The sequence below is a fragment of the Artemia sp. Qi Xiang Cuo genome, chromosome 1 (genome assembly GCF_049724085.1).
Source record: "Artemia sp. Qi Xiang Cuo chromosome 1, ASM4972408v1, whole genome shotgun sequence".
Taxonomy (NCBI): domain Eukaryota; kingdom Metazoa; phylum Arthropoda; class Branchiopoda; order Anostraca; family Artemiidae; genus Artemia; species Artemia sp. Qi Xiang Cuo.
The window spans coordinates 83,932,578-83,955,173 of record NC_142794.1 but is presented as its reverse complement, the minus strand read 5'-3'; the positions used below and the strand labels follow the sequence as shown (position 1 = coordinate 83,955,173).

The window sequence follows — 22,596 nt, the reverse complement described above, 5'->3', positions numbered from 1 at the left end:
ACCTAGGGAGAGATATCCCCAGACCCTGATAAAAAAAAACGTGTTGAAAACCTCAAGCCCCCCAAAACTATGAAACAATTAAGGGGAATTTTAGGCCTGACTGGCTACTTTAGAAAATTCGTACGCAATGATGCCAAAATTGCGAAACCCCTCACGGACTTAACTAATGGAAACTCCCATAATGTTACCTGGTCCCAGGAAGCTCAAACTTCCCTAGACCGTCTTAAAAAGGCACTCACTTCTGAACCAATTTTATCACTCCCTGATTTCAAAAATGAGAAATTTCTGGTTACCACAGATGCTAGTTCAACGGGCATAGGTACAATTCTTTTACAAATAACCTCGGTAAGAGCCACTAACCCTCTACAGAAAATACCTAAACAAAATGAAAAAATTATATGCTATTCTAGTAAAGCCCTATCAAAAGGCGAAAGTAGTTATTCCGCCACAAACTTAGAACTATTATCTATTATCTACCACTTGGACAAATTTAGGCATTATTTAATTGGTAGAAAATTTATATTACGTTCAGACCATAAAAGCTTGCAGTACCTGCGCACATTTAAAAACCCCACGGGCATTCTAGCTAGATGGATTATGAAAATCCAAGACCTAGACTATGAATTTGAACATTTAAAGGGAAAACAAAACGCAGTTTGCGACTTTTTGAGTAGATATCCAGAAAATAGTCCGTCGGAAACTGAAGAAAATGAAGTTAATGCCATAATTGCTAAGAGCAATCATGGATATAAGAAAAACAAAGTCAAAGACGCAGTAAAAGAAAATAAGATTAACTATTGTCCCTTATCTTTGGAAAATATAAAAGAAAGCAAAAAAAGGACGAAGTGTGCGTAGCACTAATTGATTATTTTGTGAATGATGAAGCGTTACCGGATAAATTCAAAACTCTTAGAAAAGAGATAGATAATGTTTACTACGACCTTGATGTAGAAATACTCTTTAGGATTGTGACTTCTGAGACAAACAAACACCAAACCACGATAATACCTGTGTTACAAAAGCAGAGAATAGGGCTCTTGTCTGAATATCTTTATGTGGAAACGGGCGGACATTTAGGAGTTATGAAAGTATTTCAGAAATTAAAACAATACTTTTATATATAATCTGAAATGAAAAAATTTAAGTAATTTGTAAGTACATGAGAAGCATGTAATTTGATAAAAATCCCCCCAGCTTATCCAAATCCTCCAATGGGAAGGGTCCCGGTAGCAAAGTACCCCTTCGATATTATCTCATTTGACCTATACGGGACAAGTGGAGGCTTACCTGTTTCTAGCAGAGGTAATACTTGCATTCTTTCGGTTATAGATCATTTTTCCGGATTTACTTTTGCAAAAGCTTTAAAAAATCAAGGTGCTTATGCCACAAGTAAGGCATTAGCAAAATTATTTTTAAGAATAAAAAGAGCCAAAGGTTCAGAGAGATGGGTGCCCCAGCCCGTCTGTGTTTAATCAATAGAATCGGACTACGAGTCCTCAAGGCCGCTACTGATGGGTAAAGAAACCACCAACATTAATCCAGATTATTTCGAAGATGAATGGGATTAACAACTTATCTAAGAGCTTCTGGTTATGCAACATTTAGTTATTAAAAAAAAAAAATCCCTAACATCAGGAAGAATAAGAACGCCAAAAACCCCAAAAATTTATTCGTCGGCGAGCGTGGGAGATTTAGATTATACAATATCTCCAAAAACCCAGTTTTTCCCCGATAGAATTTCGACCCCATGTCCCCCCAAAAGATTTTCAGACGATATGGTTTCCCCTGCAACACCGATAGAAAGGCCCCTGTCTTTACAGGAAGAATTAAACAGAGCTGTAGAAACCCCCGGTATTACTGTGAAGAAAACTCCTCCCAAAAATTTAAGTAAAACAAACCTACGAGAGGCTAAGGATTTAATAAATTTTCCCATAAAAACGAGTCAAAGTACATTGCCCAGGAATAAAACTCCAACGGATGACCAGCAAGGTCAATATCATGATATAACTGTATCCAAGGCCAAATCTAAACAGTGGACTTCATGGCGAGAAACTCTAGTGCAAAAAATGCCCCATCCCCCTGAGGACATGGCATTCAAACAATGGAGGAACCCAGCAAAAACTATTGATTCCTCCCAAAGCTCTCAAGAATCTGTCAAATCTTCCGAGCTGAAAACTCAAGGCGAGGACTTAGGGAATAAACCTTCTACTTCCAGGTGAGTAGAAATTTACGAAGGAATGGCAGGTGATACCACAAAAAGTGCCACCTCTAAAAGTTCCAATTCGGATTCGTCGGCAACCAGTTCTGAAGAGTCTGAAGTCGAATCAGACCAAATAGTAGCTAAAGAAATAAGGAAATCAAGACTGACCTCAGCAGCCGCACACGGGAAACAAACGAAATTAAAAGGGCAAGAATTTTTGAAAAAACAATACAAAAAGATTGACCTTATTTCGCTAGACAAACCTAAAAAGACAAAACCCCAAGAAACAGCGGAGAAAATAACGACACAGTCAGGTAGAACGGTTAAAAAACCTGACAGATGGAAATATCTCTAATTAATTTAAATAAAAATTTAAAAAATTTTAAATTTAACACCGTAAAAAATTTAACAGTATGCAAGTAAAGTTAACCAAGTCAATATTAATGAAAAAAAAAATAATACGAGTGATGTCTAAACACTGATGAACAGAGAGAGAGGTTGGAAAAGAAAATAACCAAAGGTAGGAAGATCCTGGACGACTGATAACGACAAGTGGTGTTGGACCATGTCTTGTGGGAAGCCTGGGGAGGAACTCGAGGCCCATGATTGTTTTTTTAAATTTTTTTGTGTAAACGATCGTAGGAAGGGATATTTCTCAGTCCTTCAAGTGTAAGAGATTAGAATTTTTACGCCAATTAGGGCCAGTCAAAACAACACTTAAAGTTTTAATAAAAATCTCAGTGAGCTAAGTTTTCTTTTTTTGGATCAGAATGCTTTGAAAGAGAAACAGAGAGTTTACTTTCTTATAGCTCCGAGGTGAAAAAACAAAAACAAAAAACTTTTAAATTTCATTATATTATATCATTGACGTATGCTATCCTATAGCTCTGTGTTAAACATTACTTCCAAAGAGAAACAAAGACATTAACGCCCTTAGCTCCTTGGCGAAAAAATTTAATTTCATTGGTTTATATCTATGGCGCATACAACAACAAATAGATCACTGTTCTCTAGTTTTGTGACAAAAATATTCTATAGTTTCATTGTTTTATCCATGACATATCCTCTGCTCTAATTTTTGTGACATATTTTCGCAAGTCAGTCACGTTATATCTTACCTATACTGACTCAGGTCCCCTTGAATTTTCTATGAAAAATCGACCCAGGTCCAAACAAAAATTGATGTCATCAAAAATCAAAAAAAAAATTTACTTATCGTTTAATTTCTACCAATAAGAAGACTGCAAGGTGATGACGGTGATATCTTTACTAATGGTCTTATACATGGATTAAGTCGAGGCGAAATCTCCTCTCTACAATGGGCATAAAAGTTCTCTAAGATGTAGAATCCCTACTGAAATTGCCTTCCACGTGAAGATTGAAAAAAAAAATTTAATCAAAAATAAATCAAATATGCCTAACTTGACTTAAAAATTCGATAATCCGACACTATTCATAGCTACAACTTGATCTGAATCGCGTTTTGCTCTATTTTTAGGTTTTTAGTGTTTAGTCATCCTTTTTACTTGCCGTTTTGTTCATTTTTCTTGCTTAAAATATCAGTCAAATTCTTATTTAATTATTCTAATAATCAATTCATACTAAATTTTTACTTTAATTATTTATTAAAATATAATCTCTCAATAAGTTATTAATTAAAATTCAATCATCTCAATTAAACTAATTGGAACCTGATAGTTTATTTAAGTTAGACTAAGGTTTATGTTTAACTTAAAAAGACTGTGCGTCATTTAGTGAAAAACGTTTATTTTTGTCAATTTTTTCCTGTTTCTCCCCTTTTTTAGTTTATGCGAAATTCATTTGAGCAACATGTATATTAAATTATCCAATTCTGATATAGTGACTACGAAAAAGGTTCCTTCTTAACTATATATCTTCACCCCCATTATACCCGTACAAATTTCCGCCGGTTTTCAGTATATTTTGACAGAGCAAATTTGTTTTTATCAGCTGAAGTAAACACGAATAATTCGAAGCGTCGGGTATTTTGAGAAGAAGTTTAGTTTTTAAACTACGCTATTCAGTAGGCAATACCATTATGGCTGACATCTATATAAAATCAAAAAAAACTACCAGTACAGAAGCGTCTAATCATATGAAATATTTTGTGTTAGTGCAGATTATAATTATTTTAGGCCTACACATAACAAATATGATACCAGAGTAATTACGTGCTGCACGCTCGCTTATTCATGTATTTCTTACTCAAGAAATATAATGTTTCTTACTCGAGTAATATATGTACCAATAGCAAACTATTGTTAACTATAACCAAACAACCTATTGGTACGTTTATATGTAGAATTTCACGGTGGATGTGGAATTATGTCTCAATAATAATATGTAAAATTTTAAAACCTTTTTATCAGTTAACATACATGGACTGAAACCCTGTGTATGTCCAATGGCGACTAAGTAAAACCAACAAGGAATTCCCCATTAATGTGAAGGTGTTTCTCGCTTAACGGATTCTAATAAGACTTTAATATAATATTTATTTATTTAGTGCTGAAGGATTTGCTCAAACAATAGCCTTCTAAAAAGATATTGATGTCAGTTCTTCATTACACTTATATTCTTTGCCAAGCATCAACTGGAACCTACGCGGGCAAGCTTGGAACCCTGCATCTAATGACCTTATTCGAAAGGCGAATATGAGGCACCAATATTGACTTTTAATTATGGAAAAATCCTAAGAATAAGAAGACGAAAACCAAGGGAAGAACACGGGGAAACAGCTGAAATGCCGAGGTTAAACCCGGAACCCCATGAAAACGTCGAAGCCTAGAAATAGGGAAGACATTAGAAGACGAGCGGAAAGAGAGGTCTCCATTCGTCCTTGTTATGTCTTGTTCCCTCATTGTAGTATCGTTTGCGTAAAACCGTGTGGTTACGACGCTGCAACATGCATTTCTTATACAGCGAGGACTTGCGTGAACAATGCAGGCATGAAAAATATTGTAAAAGTAGACCTAAAACTTAATAATGTAGGGTAAATTATGTTTATTTAATATCGATATTTCCGTCCTCAAAACAAATTTGAAGAAATTTCTGTTTTAGATTTTCTTTGTAAGTGCCAATATTAGTGTTTTTATCTAATTCTGTCCCATCGCTTAGAAATTATTGTGCCAAATTATTACGTGACTTATTTTTACTATGAGTGTTTACTTTAAATAAAGTTTGATTCTGCTTGACTATTTCTGTTACAGGAAGTAAACGAAAAATTGTCTGTTGAGGATTACAATGAGCTTCCAAGTACAGATACGACCCAGTAGCATCTATTTTCATCATATCTCAACCAACGAAGAGTACTCACCATAACTCCAGGCAGTTTTCATCCCAACTTCGTCTACGAGAACAACAGTTACCCTCGATCGTCGTTTCTTCGACTATGAACCATACTACGTATCAGGTAACACTATATTTGAACCTCAGTATCAAGTACTTTAACGAACTATATAATCACATAAACCCATCGGTCAGTACAAGATATAAATACGTAGATATCGCCTTTGATACTCACTATGGACACCAGAATAATTTGACAGTATAGTGAAGATATTTGAAGCTAAACGATATTTAACGATATTTGAAGTTAAATGAATTTTAAATTTGAAGATATTTGAAGCCGAAATTAAAGACAATTTGAAGTTCAATTCTGAGAACCCCATCGATCAGCACACGATAAACAATATTTGAAGTTAAATGAAATTTAAAGACATTTGAAGGTTTGAAGCCGATATTAAAGACAATTTGAAGTTTAATTCTGAGAACACCATCGATCAATACAAGATGAACGATATTTAACAACATTTGAAGTTGAACGATATTTGAAGATGTTTTAAGTTGAACTTAAATACAATATATTAAAAGAGTCACCATAGTATGACGACAACCCGTTTCAAAAGGCACAAATTAACAATTTTACACGGGAATGCATGTGCCTAAAAAAATCATAAAAATGATATGCTGAGAAGAAAAACACCAACACCTGAAGTGGGAAGCATCATTTCCCAGTTGACTATTAGAAGGATATTTAACGGTCATTTCCCAGTTGACTATTAGGGAAAACTAGACTCGAACTGTTCCACGAAGAAACCATAACGTAAGTGCTTCGAAATTTTTGCCAGGACAAAAGGAGTGAAGGAAAGTAATTTACAACAGAAGGGTGTAGTACACTAAGGACATGAAAGGTGATGAATAGATGTGAAGTTACACGTGTTACTTCCTAATAACTTTGACAATTCAAAAATACCAATAGTGAAAGTGTTATAATGTTATCAGTGAATATGATGAACCCAATATTGTATGTTATAAATCATTCATGTATGTACCACAAGTAGTATTAGGTGTAATATTATCATATTATTCATTTAACGTAGTGTAGATAGTATGTAGTACGTCATATAGACAGCAAAAAAAATGTAAAAATAGAATAGCCCCAACTTTTTTGGAAATGTAAAAGTAATCAGTGCTAGATATAGAAAAAAATCCTTAGTATAGTAGCTAACCTAGAACCATAAATAATCTTAGTCCGGTAGATGAATTTTAGATAGGGATGTAGAATAAAATAAATAATAAAAAAATTTTAAGCACTTCTAATGAGCAGTTACTAATGACGGGACGTCATTAATTAATGGGGAGGGTGATGTGTACCGATATATTTAAAATAAAAGATTCCTTCCTTCTAAAGATGATTCGGGCAGAAATTAAACGTCCCCTAATTGAGTTCAAATACCACTTCCTAGAGTCTAAAAATTTTAATCAGCAAAAAGATAAATTGCATTCTAGCTTCAGTCGAACAACGACGCTAGTCGTTCGAATTTCGCTAAGATAATTGTAGCAAAAAAAATGCTATGCACAACATTTCTAAGGAAGTTTAAATGGCAAAAAAATCGTGTGAACGCCTGAGTCATCTGAAAAATCTTAAAGAATTCATTGGACGAAAGATTTACATCCTTGGTTCTCTTGGGCCAATGGCGGGCAGTCCTTACAGCGCAGGACGAAAGAACTGCGTTTGGGAGTGGGGTAAATGTGCCTTTTAATTTTAATCTCAAGTCAGATCTGAAACAACTAGTACATCAGAACTAGAGAGATTCAGACGAATTTATTGTATTTTGGTCACCGTTATTGTCATTGAAGTGACCCGTTCCTGTGCAACTAAACATGTAAGTTCAATAAATCTATTGTCTTTTTATCTGTGTTTATTTCATTTATATGTCTGCGTATAGGTAATTAGTTCGTAAGTCTCCAAGGTAAATGCTCCCAAAGGAATCTGATCTCCAGATAGTCCGAGAAGAAGAGGCCACGCTTTTTTCATCCCTACAAGCACCAACAGTTGTCATCGCCCCAGCTTAGACAGAGTTTCTAACCTCTGCTAGCCTATATGAGTTCGTATCTGTTAAGTAAGATCTAATTGCACCGCGGAAATAAAGTTCTGAGACTTCAGTATTAATAGTTCAATGGCTCTTAGTTCCTCGTAACTTTTAATAGACTAAACTAAAAGAAATGATTCAATGATATTCAATATCGGCATTAAAATACAATTCGATTAATATGTATATTAAAGAAATTACGGCATCTGGTTCGAATGCAATAAATATTAAATAGGGAAATAAGCCTTTGTCATTCATATCTGACTTATTGAGAAACACAGGTTTTGTTTTTGATTAATAAGAATACGTTTGATTCAAATACTAATTTTTCTATCACAACCCATAACAAATATTATCTTCAATATTGCTTCCATCGCTAAAAATTTTTTTAAAGCAGTCCAGAAATCCCCTCCTCCATGAAAAAGTTTCCGCACTAATACCCTTCCCTTCACCCCCAGTAGAGTGTTACTCCTGCAGGAAATTTCCCCCGAAGAATTTATCCCGCGGAAATTCCCCCATGGAAGACTTTCCACCGTGTAAAATCCTCCCCCTATGTAAAGATACTCTAGACAATTCCAACCAGATAAAAATTATCCCTTGATAATTTCCCTCAACATCTCTACTTGTAAAATTGAGTCGGCGAAGGGAAAATCAGACAAATAAAAAAAAATCGTACAGAAATTATGACAAATTCCCCTGGAAATTTCACCCCCCTCCCCACCAAAAACCTCCCTCCCAACGGAAGATTTTCACCGTGCAAAATCCCCCCAGACAAAAATGTGCCCCCCTCTCTTCAAAAAATGTCTGTATACTTCCCAATAACAATACTATATGTAAACAATGGGCAAATACGAGTATGTTATCCCCAAAGGTATAGTTACTGGACCTTTCAACTATGTTGAACAAAATGGATATCTCAAAATGTCGATCGGACGTCTTTGGGGAAAAGGGGATGTAGGAGAAGGGCTAGTTGCCCACCAATCTTTTTGGTCACTTAAAAAGAGTACTAGAACTTTTATTTTTCGTTTGAATGAGCCCAATCCCGACATTCTAGGAATATTGGTTCGTTGCAATTACCCTTGGGATATAAACAAACAAATAAACACGCATCCGCGATCTTTCTTCTGGCAAAAATACAAAATTCGATATTTTTGCAGATGGGATTTTAAAACATCTATGAACGTTCTCTGATACGCTTATTCTGATGGTGTCATTTTCATTAAGAATTCTTCATTTTTTGGGATGTTTTCCCCTTTTTCGAAAATCCTGCAAATTTTCTCAGGCTCGTAGCTTTTGATGGGTAATACTAAACTTGGTGAATCTTATGTATTTGAAATCAGAATAATAAGACAATTCTTTTAATGTATCTATTTGATATCAAGATTTTGTTTTTTAGAGTTTCGGATACTATTGAGCTGCATCGCTCCTTACTTACAGTTCGCTGCCTCTAACTGTAAGATGAAGTTAGAGAGAAACATGACTTGCAGTTTCGAGTTCGTTTGTGGAACTCTTTAGAGAGCGAGCAAATCAATTCATTTTGAAAATGCGGAGGTGGCAATATTATTCGACCATGCAAGCAGCAACCTCTAAATGGATAAATTCGTTTGCCAATCTGCCCTTGGTAAAATGAAAGGTTTCACAGTGAATATATACAATGTTGAAGGGTCCCAATCACTTTTAATCAGCATTTGCGTGGCTTACGGTACCTTTGTAAGCTTGTGCTAGTAGTACAGGCTATTATAGTACAGGTACAGGCTAATATGGGTCAAATCCCAAACACATTGCAACAAAAATGATTTTTATACCATATTGTAGAGAAAATATTAACAATATATCCAAAGTTACACATTCAAGATAGACGCAAAACTAGTTTTTTTTGCTTTTTGTGTCAATTTTTTCTAAAAAAATGAACTATCAAGAAATGTTCATTTTTCTGTATATGAAGTATCGTCCTGTTGTAAAATGAAGACCTGAGCCCAAAAATGAAAGCAAATTTGATGTACAATGTACCAGAAAAAAGTTTCATAATGATCACTATGTGATTTTTCTCATCTCGATGTTTCTCTTCTCATCGTTGTGACCTCTTTTTCAACATACTATCAGAAAAAAACTATTATGACATAAAATGATGAGCTGAGCCCAAAAATCAAATTAACCTGATGTAAAGTCTACTAAAAAACCCCGTTTCATATTCATCAACATTCACTTTTTAATTTTTATTTGACATGTTTCTTTTAGCACTTATTGTCCACCAATTCGTCATCATTTTTGATCATTTTTGTTTGTGTCATCATTTCAAACAAAGACCTACAGTCTGAAATGGTAAACTAATGTATCTAACTGTACATAGTAAAATTCTTTGAAATTTATATCAAAGAATTGTTTTATAAAAAAAAGTGGGATTCATCGATAGCAAGAGACCGGAACTACTCCAGTGCAGAACCTTGAAACTGTGGTTCCAATACTCCGATATGGTGTCCGTACTGCGAAATTTCTTAAGAGCCGAACGATCTGGGTCATGGGATCTCCACTTGAAATCCACATTTGACATGCTACATTATCTGGCTGCATCTAGGCACAACAAATACACAAAATCCTGCCAGCTTTACATTCAGTGAATAGTCAAGCTCCAAGAAACCCATCCTGCCGTTTATCAAGCCATGCAGGATCGGATGCATGTGATCAGAAGTTCTGATAGGTTCTGGGCTGGGCTCTCCACGGATCTTGTCATTGAGCAGGAAGTCATGCGTTGTCTCAAAACGACTGGTGGCCTTACCAATGGAAGTGGTATGACAGTGTTTCAAATGTCTTTATGGGTTGTGTCTCGACCAGTCTGCTCTGCACTAATCTTCTGATGGAGGGTATGTCACAAGTTTTCTATGTATCTAGTGAACAACATAAGGAAACGTCCGAGCCGAGGTAGCTAAGAGACTGTAAAGACACCCAGATCGTTATCGATTTCCTAGAAAAATTATCATTATTTAATGGGGATCTTTAAATAAGAAACATCACCAACGGTCTGACAGCCTACGAATATGTCAACGTTGATTCTGCTATAGATTTGGGCCTAGAAATCATTGACTCTATGTCTGGAAAGCTGGTCTCTGATTTTGTGTTTTGAAAAACACAACAAGCAGTTCAAATGACTACAAACTAGAATCCAGGTGGAGATTGCAAAAGACTCTACCCCACTCTCCTTTTTCAGAGGTTCCCACGCTAGCAAAGAGGATCAATCTCACGGAATCTGAGTACTTTCAACAAGAACTGTCTTCCTACCCTGCATCACTTTTTGACAGTTTTTCGTCGGGCTTCGGGCTTCGTCGTAGTCCAGGCACCAAGTGATGCAGATGTCCCAGTTGTGCATGCTGCTGTTGATTTTTCCCAGTATTACGACACTGTCATTGGAGATGATACTGATCTTTTGGTTCTATTGTGTTATCATGGTGACCTATTAAGCAAGAAACTATTCTTTACACTTGAGGCAAAGTCAAACAAAGCTCCCCGAATATGGGATATTCATAAATTGAAAGAGAAGCTAGGCTAAGAGACATACCATCTGGTTCTTTTTGCTCACACCATCGTAGGCTGTGACTCTACTTCACGGATTCTCAGTGTGTGGGAAAAGACCTTGCTAACAGATGCCGATTTTCGTATATCAGCTGCAGTTTTCATGCTGAAGTCAGCTTCGAAGGAGGAAGCAAGGGTTGCTGGAGAAGACGCTCTGATCATGATATATGGCTCACCAAATGGGGAAAATCTGAATGAACTCCACAGGGAAGTTTTTAAAAACAAGGTGACTACTGCTAGCACGTTTTTCCATCCAGAACAGTTACCACCAGCTTCTGATGCGACTAAATTCCACAGTTATAGGGTTTTCTACTAAGCTCAGGTGTGGAGTGGAGATCCTGATTCTGAACTTAAAGCCGAGGAATGGGGCTGGAAAAATAAAGATGACTTCTTGTATTCATTGACTACTGACGTCCTACAAGCCCCTAGTCTGCTTCTGGAAATCTTGAAGTGCTCCTGTCAACTGGAATGCAGCTCAACGAGATGTAGCTGCTTTAAAAACGGCTTAGCTTGCACTACAGTGTGTAAAACGTGCAAAGGAACAGTATGATTAAACTCTCCAGGAATCGAAAGCTATAACGATGAGACGAACGTCGAATTTTAGATATCTGAATTAAAAGAATAAGTTGTGAATACTAGTCGGAGTTTAATTCTGTCTTTCAAATGTTCACGAAGTTGATTCGATAATTTTATCAGTTGTGAAGACTAGTCAGTGTGTTGATAATAGTTTATTCTAAGAGAGATTTTAAATGTCGGCCGCTAAAAACTAGTTTTATAGATTATTTCCCTTTTTAATATTTTTAATGTTTTAATAAACATCTAGCAATCACTTTTTAAGGCTGACTGATCAGGTGATGGAGCCAGCGACGACCAGATTCAGGCTTACTAATTATTAGATCTGAAAACCAACAATTTAGCCAGCGAAAGATGGTCTGGTAAAAAAAATGTGGGTCACGATAACAAGAAGCGTAAAAATCTTACGTTGATGATAATGAAACTTTTTATATACCGTACACCAAATTTGACTCGGTTTTCGCACTGATCTCCTCTTTTTGCATCGGAATAATAATTCAGTTCAAGAAAAACAAACAGTTACCGGAACTTAATTTTTTTATTAGGAAAGTTAGAAAACTGATACGATACCCTAAAATCGACCTAGAATTTGCAATTTTGGATATGTTGTTCAGCTTTTTTTTGCTCTACAACATGGTGTAACAGTCATTTCTGTTGCAATTTGTTTTTACCAACAATATGGACAATAAGTGCTAAAAGAAACTTGTCCAAAGAAAATAAAAAGTACATATTGATGAATATGGTACGGGTTTTCTAGTAGACATTACATCAGGTTAATTTGATGTATACAGAAAAGCGAACATTTACCCACAGTCCATTTTTTTTTTTAAATGAAAAAATTGACGCGAAAAGCAACAACAAACTAGCTTTGCGTCGACCTAAAAAGTGCAACTTCGGATATGTTGTTCAGCTTTTTTTTTCTACAAAATTTTCTATTGCAATTTGTTTGTTGTCAAACTCTTGTTTACCTGTACTATAGGTTTTACGCTACAGCTTGTTGATGTCGAAGATTGCGACGATGTTTTTCCTCTAACCTAATATTTCTTTCTTCTTTACTCTCTTTTTTGACTTGTTCTGATTCTTGCTGTCGATATATCATCATGGTTGCAGCAGTAGATGCAACCGAGTAAAGAGCAAGCTGCGGCCGGTAGAAAAGTTGTTTTTAAGGAATCTCTCAAAGGAGAAATATTTCTTGGGCAATAACATTTTGAAAACGCTAATTTTAACTTAGACACAATAGTGCAGAAATTTGTGCCTGCGATTTGTTTTTCTGTCAAGAATTAAAAAAAAGTAGCCTGAAACCCGTCAGAAATGAAAATAGGATTTATTAATCAAACAAAAACATAATAAGGTCAAATTTGGGACTATTTTCAACGATTCCTAAACTAAAAAAGCAATGTTAGGAAACACTATTTAACACGAAATATTCATAGACATTTTATCGATCAAAATTTTCATAAACATATTCTATGGGAGGCATTTTCAAATATCAAACAGTTCCTGGTAACGTAACTGTAACGTGGTAACGTAACGTGGTAACTGTAAGTAAGGAGCGACCTGGCTCAATATTAGCCGAAATTTTCAAACACAGAATTTTGATACCAATAGATACTTCAAAAGAATCAAATTTTTATGTTGATTTCAAATATATAAGTTTCACCAAGTTTAATATTACCCATCAAAAAGTTACGTGCCTGAGAAAATTTGCCTTATTTTCGAAAAAGGAGTAAACACCCCCTAAAGTTCCTAGAACCTTAATGAAAATCACACCATCAGATTCAGCGTATCAGAGAACCCTACTTTAGCAGTTTTAAGCTCCTATCTGCAAGAATGTGGAATTTTGTTGTTTTTTTTTGCCAGAAGAAAGATCACGGATGCGTATTTATTTGTTTATTTTTTTCCAGGGGTGATCGTATCGACCCAGTGGTCCAATAATATTGCAGGAGGGATCAATCAAACTGAAATTAAAAGTTCTAGTGCCCTTTTAAGTGACCAAAAAATGGAGGGCAACTAGACCTCCTCCCACACTCATTTTTTCCCAAAGTCACCTGGTCAAAATTTTGAGATAGCCATTTTGTTCAGCATTATCGAAAAATACAATAACTATGTCTTTGATGATTACTTAATCCCCCACAGTCCCCGGGAGAAGGTCAGCATGTTATGAACTTTGCCCAATGTTTACATACAGTATTTGTTATTGAGAGGTATACAAAAGTTTTCAAGGGGGATTTTTCTGGTAGTTTGGAGGGTCGTGGGTTACGTTGGAGGATCTTTCCGCGGAGGAAGTTTTCATGGAGGAAGGGATATTGCTATGAATGGGGTGTTGGATTTCCCAGCATTATTTAAAAAAAGACCAAAAATTAAATAAAAAAAAGAATTTTTTCAACTGAAAATAAGGAGCAACATCAAAACTTAAAACGAACAGAAATTATTACGTATATGATTTGGTTTGCCCCCTAGTCATTACCTCTCTCTTTAAGCTAAAGTTTTTTTGTTGTACTTTCATAAGAACTATTTATTCTGATTAATGGCCTTTGTGATTAAGGGGCCATTCTTAAAGAGCTGGAACAAAATTTGAAATTTAGCGTAAAGAGCGAGGTATTTACTAGTGGGCTGAACCCCTAATATACGTAATAAAAATATACGAATATAGAAGTTCGTTACGTAAGTTAATTCGTAAGTTACGTCAGATCAAAATTTCAAGAAAGCCATTTAGCCGAAAAAAAAGTAAAATTAATATGCAAATTTTGTTTTAATTATTCCTGTACGGTGAGCCAAAATCAAAGCTGTATTAATTCAAAAATGTTCAGAAATTAAATAAACAAAACAATTTTTTTAACTGAGAGTAAGGAGCGACATTAAAAATTAAAACGAACAAAAATTATTGTATATATGAAAGGGGATGTCCCCTCCTTAACGCCCCGCTCCTTACGCTATAGTTTGACTTTTTTCCACAACTCTACTCTTTAAAACAATAAAAAACTTTAGCGTAAAGAGCTTGGTGTTGAGGAAGGGACAGACCCTTTTATATACGGAATAATTTCTGTTCGTTTCAATTTTTAATGTCGCTCCTTACTTTCAGTTAAAAAAATTTATTTCTCTTATCTAATGGCTGAAAGGAATGATGTGATTATGTCTTAAAAATTTATTCAGGTGTATAGTTTAAAGCATAATCTTCATAATGTTTATTATGTTCATATTGTTCATAATGAATGGAAGGTAGAATCGGTAGCTTGGAAGAAGGTGTTATGACTTAAGTTTTCTTGTGAGCATTCTGGGGTAATTTTTTTCTGTCAGACTATTGCTGGAATAAAATACATTTAGAAATGAATCTTCACTATGGAAATTTTTGATCTATTATGCCGACACAAAGGTTTACTCCCACTGAATAATGATGAATTGTAGTCGCGGTCTTCAGTCAAAGAGGCATCCTATCGTACATATGGAGCAGTTTTTCAAATCAGTTCCCACTTCCCAGTCAGTTCAAAGGCAGTCAACAGCTTCAAATGATGTGAATACCGAAAATTTTCCAAAAGTACCTAAATACTGGAATGGGTCTTTAATGATTTATCAGTCACTTTACTTTCAAAGTAAATAGAAATCCCGGAAAAGCTAGAGAAAAAGCAACAAACGACAAAAGTACGAAGAACAATAGGGAAATCTTTTTGCATGACAGTGGAGATAATTTGAATGAATATTTTGGCCCTGTGTCCAAGGGGCGTCCTCAGCAAGACAAACATATATAAAAGAAAAAAGACTCACAACAACATGCGACCAATAAAACCAAAAATTAATCTTTTTTAAAGCAGTCCCAGCATCCTTACTTCAGCGAAGTTCAACCAGGACACTTTTTTATTTATTTTTTAAATTATCAACCAGGAAAATTGGAATATTCATTCAAATTATCTCCACTGTCTTGCAAAAAGATTTCCCTATTGTTCTTCGTACTTATGTTGTTTGATATGGAAAGGCAGTGTGGTCTTCGTCGCCATTTTAGAAAAGGCAACAGTATATGCATAAAACGAACCGACTAGAATAGGTTTATTTACAATGTAGGAACAAAAAAGGCACAATTAAAAATAAAATGAACGTAAAAGGTTGCAACTTGGTTGCTAAATTCAAATAAAGGGAAGTAAATTGTCTTTTTTTCCGATTAGTAGCTGCTACTGACCGAATATACTCCTCGACTAGAAATCCTGAAAATGGAGAGATGTGATTATATCTATTTAGTATAACTTTTAAAAAAAGAAAGATAAATACATAAAGATGTGCAAGGAAGCTAGACCTAGAATTTTAAGTAGGCTAACATTTGTTATAAAAAAAAAGAAAACGTAAGTATTTTGGCCAAGACCTCTATTCTGCTATCTTCACTGCAAAAAGAAGAATGTAAAATCAATGTAAGTTCACGTGGCAAATTAACACAACAAAACTTAAAAAAAAAAACAAGACAAGCCCTTTTTCAAACGCGGTGAAAAGATCAGTGAATATAATGATTTTTCTAACTTTTTTTTAGAAACTACAAGACATTGAAAGTGAATACACTTAAGTTAGTGTACGGGAAGTATAGGAAGTTTAAGACGTAGTAAGAAGAAGGTTTAGAAAGGTAAGTACCTTCCTACACGAAGAAATTCAACTTCACAAACTACTAAACAAAATAATCCAAATTAGGATCCGAAAATACCAAAGTTTTAACGTCAAGATACGACAATTAGATAAACGACCTGAGTAACTCCCTTCAAAACTGTGAGTCAACTTTTCTGACTAAATATGCGGTTAAAATGTTTTAGTTACAGTATTTGATTCCCATGCATCTCAACCCCACATACCTCAACCCTATTATAGTCAACCCCATGTTATTTGACCCTGTTTAACTCATTCCCATTCAACTTGACCTTCATTTAACTAAACCCGTCAAAACAACTCTCATTTAACTCAATTCCACTTAGCTCAACCCTCACGCAGTTCAGCTCCATGTCACTCAGCCCCCATTATGTTTTTAGTGGTAGCTGCAGCCTAGTAAGGACCGAATCTTACCCCATAGTACCCAAAAATTAAAAGGAAAATAGTTTAAAAACTGGCAAATGAGAAAAAATTGACATTTCTAGTTCATTCAAGAATGGTAACTATTATTTGTATTAATTTTAATAGTAAAATATTATTTGAAAACAAACTTAAAGGAATTTTGAAAAATAGCCTTAAGCTCCTAAGAACGGTGTCAGATCAAAGCAAAAAGTACACAATTGAAATTGCCTTTACCGAAGACCCTGTTCAGAAAAAAATTGACATTTCTAGTTCATTCAAGAATGGTAACTATTATTTGTATTAATTTTAATAGTAAAATGTTATTTGAAAACAAACTTAAAGGAATTTTGAAAAATAGCCTTAAGCTCTTAAGAACGGTGTCAGATAAAAGCAAAAAGTACACAATTGAAATTGCCATTACCGAAGACCCTGTTCAGAAAATTGTCCTTTACAAGAGGCATAGAAAGCTGTTTAGCGGCCAATTTTCAATTAAAATTTATAAGTACGTGCTTTTGTAAGCACCAAAACAAGTGAGTCACTTTGAATGGAAATCTTTGATTGACCTAACCCTCATTCAAATCAACCCGAAGCAAGCTTTTGGCTCGTAGTTAAAGGCTCATAGTCTGAAATAATACCAAACACCTTTCGGCTGCTGATCTTGGCGATGGATTCATTCCTAAAAGTTTCTTTCAGTTTGCAAAAGTTCTGGATAGCCAAATGGGTGAATTTGTTGAGTTTACTATTAATTCATTAACTGAAAGATAACAATTCTATTCTTGATTCAACGCTGCTTCTGGATATGATAACTGTTACCTTTAAAATTGCAGTACAGCCCAATCCCCCTAATGCCCGGATATAGCCTAAGACAGTAGACAAAAGTTTGAGGATTTTGTATATTTGTATTATTTCTTTTGTGCTTATTGCTTCTGAGCATTTGGCTCATGTTACCAAATAATTGTAATAAATAAATAAAAATATAATAGCAGTATTTTATGAATAGCCTAGGACTTCATCTAGTCATTAGGGGAGCTGGGACACAATAACGCGGACACAATAAACACAATTATTGTATGTGAAAAGAGCGTCCGATGGTAAATTGAATTGCATATTTATCTTTCAGCAATAAAATTTATTGAAACTTTAAGAAATTACCCCCAAATGTCCCTAAACTGAAAATTAGAATACTCAAAATGCACTTTCACGTGATCAAATGTGAGTCAAAATATTATGTGTACTCCCTTGGTTTGCCCCTAAATATAAATATTGTGCAATGGAATATGCAGGCACAAAAGCATGTTAAAAATTACAGTAGCCGAATAAAGAAAAAATATACTATGAAATGTTAAAAATATTTTTAAATTATCCGCATGTGAAATATTTCATTTTAGGTTAAATAAATGTTTGACACCAATAGCGTCAATTCACGGAAGGGCAGTTGAAAAATAGTTTTCAACCGGCATTTTGTCTTTACTACTTGTGTCATTTTTGTTTTTACTACTTCTTCTACTTTTTAAAGCTTTTTTTACGTCGTCTCCCATATGTTCTAAGCTAAATGAAGTGCTAAAGACAGATATTGTAAATTTACATTTTATTTGCATCCAATAAAGCAGTTGTTCTGCTCAGTGGCTGTTGATGAAATTGCAAAGGTGTTGGGAAAGGTAAATGGGCTAAATCTGGATGCTGACTTTCTCTGTGCCTTCGTAGATCAACTTTCCTCTGAAAGGCTTTGTCACAAAGTCCGCAACCAAAGGGTTTATATCCAGTATGTTTTCTCATGTGTGTGATTAAGTTGGACGATTGAGAAAACGCTTTGAGGCACACAACACACTTGTGGGGCTTCTCACCTGAAACGATTGTATATAAGAAAAGAAAATTTAGAATAGCTGTGTGCAACAACTTTAGCTGAAATGCCTCAATATTTCAAAAGTTTAATAACTAACTTACCGATTCTTGGGTAGGAGGAGAGGAGTAAAATAAAAATTTAGAAGGAATTTGCATTGTATGGTAAACCCAAAGTGCATCTTCGCCAACAAATAATCTATCTCAAATTTCTTACAAGCAAGGTTTACCTATGGTTTTGTGACTCAGGATACTACTAATACTAACAACTTACTAGAATATTCAAACATTCATTCTTCACTCCGTCCTATGGAGTTCTGATTTCCATCCAAGCCTTTCATATGACCTATTTGCACTCTATTTGCAAACGACCTTCTTTTGGTTTTGCACCAGATAGATGGCAAAAAAGCACTGTGTTGGGCAATCTGTCATCTTTTATCCGTGAAACGTAAACCAGCCATCTCAATCTTTCTTTCATTATATCTCAAGAGTGTGGGATTGAACATAATTACTGGCGCAGGCTGTTGTTTTACAATCTGATCAGTTAAACCTGTACCTAAACCGTCCTTAGAAAACTCCGATGAAAAACGTTTAATAAATTTTCTGCTGCCTGTCAAGCACCCATGTTGCAAAACCATACTCGACCACTATCATTACCGTAGCTTTCAATACTCTAATCTCGGTTTGTACATTTACTATTCTTCCAAATTTTTTCCAATTTTTTTCACTGTGAAAAAAAATCTTGGCTATTCTACTTTTTACATCTTCACTGCATCCATAATTTTTACTAATTACACTACCCAATCAAGTGAAGTTATTCACTTGATAGATCTTCTCGTTACCCAGCGTCAACTTCACGAATTCTCAAACGTGTTCTTTTAGCCTGAACTATTAAAAACGTCAAAGATTCATTTGGTTGGGCAACATCTGTATCTAGGGCACTCAATTTAACTACATAACTTAAGTCTACGACAGTTTTACGCTCCCATATAGTTCGGTGCTCTCTCACAAACTGTGTTGTGCTGCATATGACAAAGTCTTTCAACATAATCATAGACAGCACAATAGCACTCCTGATGTAAACAACGAATTTGGCAGAATGAATTAATTTTTTTCACCAAGGCACTTCGTATGGAAGAAGTTGTCGTAGATACTTCATAAGGAACTTATTCGATTGGAAAATGAAAGTTGTAGGTGCCCTTTTTAAGAGTTAAAAGTGACTGGAAGGCTACCAGCCCCCTTCGCACTCGACAACCAAAATTTTGATCGCCATTTTATTCAGCATAAAGTCCAATAGTCATGCCTCTGGAGATGACAACCCCCCCCCCTCCCACTGCCCTTTGGGTAAGGGCTTTACGTTATGCAATTCGCTTATTGTTTCCATTTAGATTTTGTTATCGGGTAGGGAGGCATGTTTGACATTTGGTGTCCAACAGGCCAAAGGCATTCAGGTGAAGCTCTCAGGGAAAGTTGAGGGGAAGTTCGAACTAAATCAAAGCAAACTATGTCCATGCAGGTTGGCAAAAGGGCGCATTTCTGGAATGGATTTGAGTATTAAGATGAACCTTTCAGGGAATGGTGACGGGAATGGCTAATTGACTATAATGAAACACGAGCACGCTACTATTTCTGCTACCATTACTACTACCATTACTACTACAACTGCTGTTACTACTACTACTACTACTACTACAACTACTACTACTACTACTACTACAACTACTACTATTACTACTACTACTACTACCACCACTACCATTACTACTACTGCTGCTACTGCTACTACCATTACTACTACTGCTACTATTACTACTACTACTACTAATACTGCTACTACTGCTACCATTGCTACTGCTACTACCAGCACTACTGCCACTAATTCTATTGCGATTGCTTCTAAAGCTAAAAGTATCTAGCATAATACTCCAAAAAATGTTGAGGAAGAAGTTGAACTAAATCAAAATACGTTACATACAAAGTTTGCAAAAAGGATGTATTACCAATACATTAAGAACAGCTTAGAGTATCAAGTTCAGAGTTTGAGCGCATGATGAGTGAAATGTTCAACTTGCTTATTACTATTGAGGCTGAGGGTAAAAAGTTAAAAGTTTCAGGGAGTTTTTAGGGAAATATTGGACTAAATCAAAGCCCACTATATTCACTTTGTGAATGTAGCTTGTCAAAAGAGTGGATCAACAATATTTTAGCAACGGTTTAGAGCATTAAGTTGAAAATTTCAGCGATGTTGAGGGGGATGTCGAACTAACCAAAGGGCATTATGTGCATACTACTACAACTGCTACTGCTACTACGATTACTGCTTCTAATGAGGCTAATGGTATTAAGTTGAAAATCTGAGCGATTGTTGAGGGGTATGTTTAACTAAATCAAAGCAAACTGTGTGGATGCAGCTTGTCAAAAGAGCGTATAAGCGTTATCTTAGCGACAACTTAGAGTATAAGATTAGTAAAGCTGAGGATATGAAGGTGAAAGTTGTAGGGAATATTGAGGGAAAATTGAATTAAATCAAAACATACTACACGCATGCAGGTTGTTAAAAGGGTGTAACATCAGTATTTTAGGAATGCATTGGAACGTTAAGGTTTTTTTTTGGGGGGGGGGGGGATTATCAACTAATCCAAAGGCATTATTTGCATGCTACTGCAACTACTTTTTACTGCTACTACTATTATTACTGCTACTACTTCTACTACTACTGTTACTGTTGCGACTACTATAAGTACTACTGCTTTTGGGTATTAAGGTGAGATTTTCGGAGAATTTTGAGAGGATGTTTGAACTGAATAATAAAAACTCTTTGCATGCTGGCTGTCAAAAGGACATATCAGTAATGTCCCAAGAAGTGCTTAGGGTATTAAGTTGAAATTTTCAGGATATGTTGAGTGGGGATGTCGAAAAAGAAACAAAAAGGCACGATGTGCATACTGATACAAATCCTACTACTACTACTACTACTGCACTACTACTACTACTACTACTACTACTACTACTACTACAACTAAGACAATTACCACTACTGTGGCTAAGAGTGGGAAGGTAAAACTTTCAGGAAATATTTAGAGGAATGTTGAACTAAATATAAACGCGCTATGTGCATATGGGTTGTCAAAAGGGTGTGTCAGGAATATCTCAGCAACGACATAGAGCAATAAGCTTAAACTTTCTGGGTATGTTGAAGGGGTGATGAACTAACAAAAAGGCACTACATACATAGCGCTATTACTACTAATGCTGCTACTTCTATTACTTTTACTACTACAGCTACTACTACCACTGAGACTAAAGCGACTAAAGTGAAACTTCCAGGGAATGTTGAGGGGAATGTTTAACTAGATAAAAATAGTAAAAAAAAACATTATGTGCATACAGATTGTCAAATGAGCGTGTCAGAAATATGTTAGGAATGTCTTAGGGTATTAAGTTGAAAGTTTCAGGGTATATGAAGGGGAACGCTGAACAAACCCAAAGGCAATATATGCATACAATTATTACTGCTACTATAACTGGCCCTATTACTACCAATGCAACTGCTACTAAAACTACTACCATTACTGCTACCACGACTTCTACTGCTACAACTGAAATGAAGGGTATAAAGGTGAAACTTTCAGGGAATGTTGAACAGGATGTTGGACTATATCGAAACAGAATATGTGAATGCACGCTATCAAAAGGATGTAACAGGTCTATGCCAGGAGCAGTTTAGAGTATTAAGTTGAAACTTTCAGTATTTACTGAGGATGATATTCGACCAACAGAAAGGTACTATATACACAGAACTACTATCACTTCAACTACTACTAATAATACTGCTACCAGGACTAAGGTTATTAAGGAGAAATGTTCAGGTAATTTGGAGAGAATGCTGAACGAAATCAGAAGACACTGTGTGCTTGCACGCTTTCAAACGGGCGTATCAGCAATATCATAAGAACGGCTTAGAATATTAATGGGAAAGATTAAGGACATGTTGAGGGG

The 22,596-nt window shown here is 35.4% G+C and overlaps 1 protein-coding gene across 1 annotated transcript in view; it reads right to left on the bottom strand.

Moving 5' to 3' along the window:
* Positions 1–15,762: 15,762 nt before the first annotated feature.
* LOC148956820 (uncharacterized) overlaps positions 15,763–22,596 on the bottom strand; it is a 76,549-nt gene continuing 69,715 nt past the window's right edge. Inside the window, exons 4-5 of the mRNA XM_089096519.1 lie at positions 18,344–18,602; positions 15,763–15,932 (exon numbers count right to left, since the gene is read on the bottom strand). Coding sequence (XP_088952645.1) covers positions 15,890–15,932; positions 18,344–18,602 — 302 coding nt within the window. The 3' untranslated portion in view covers positions 15,763–15,889. The remainder of the gene's footprint in view (positions 15,933–18,343; positions 18,603–22,596) is intronic.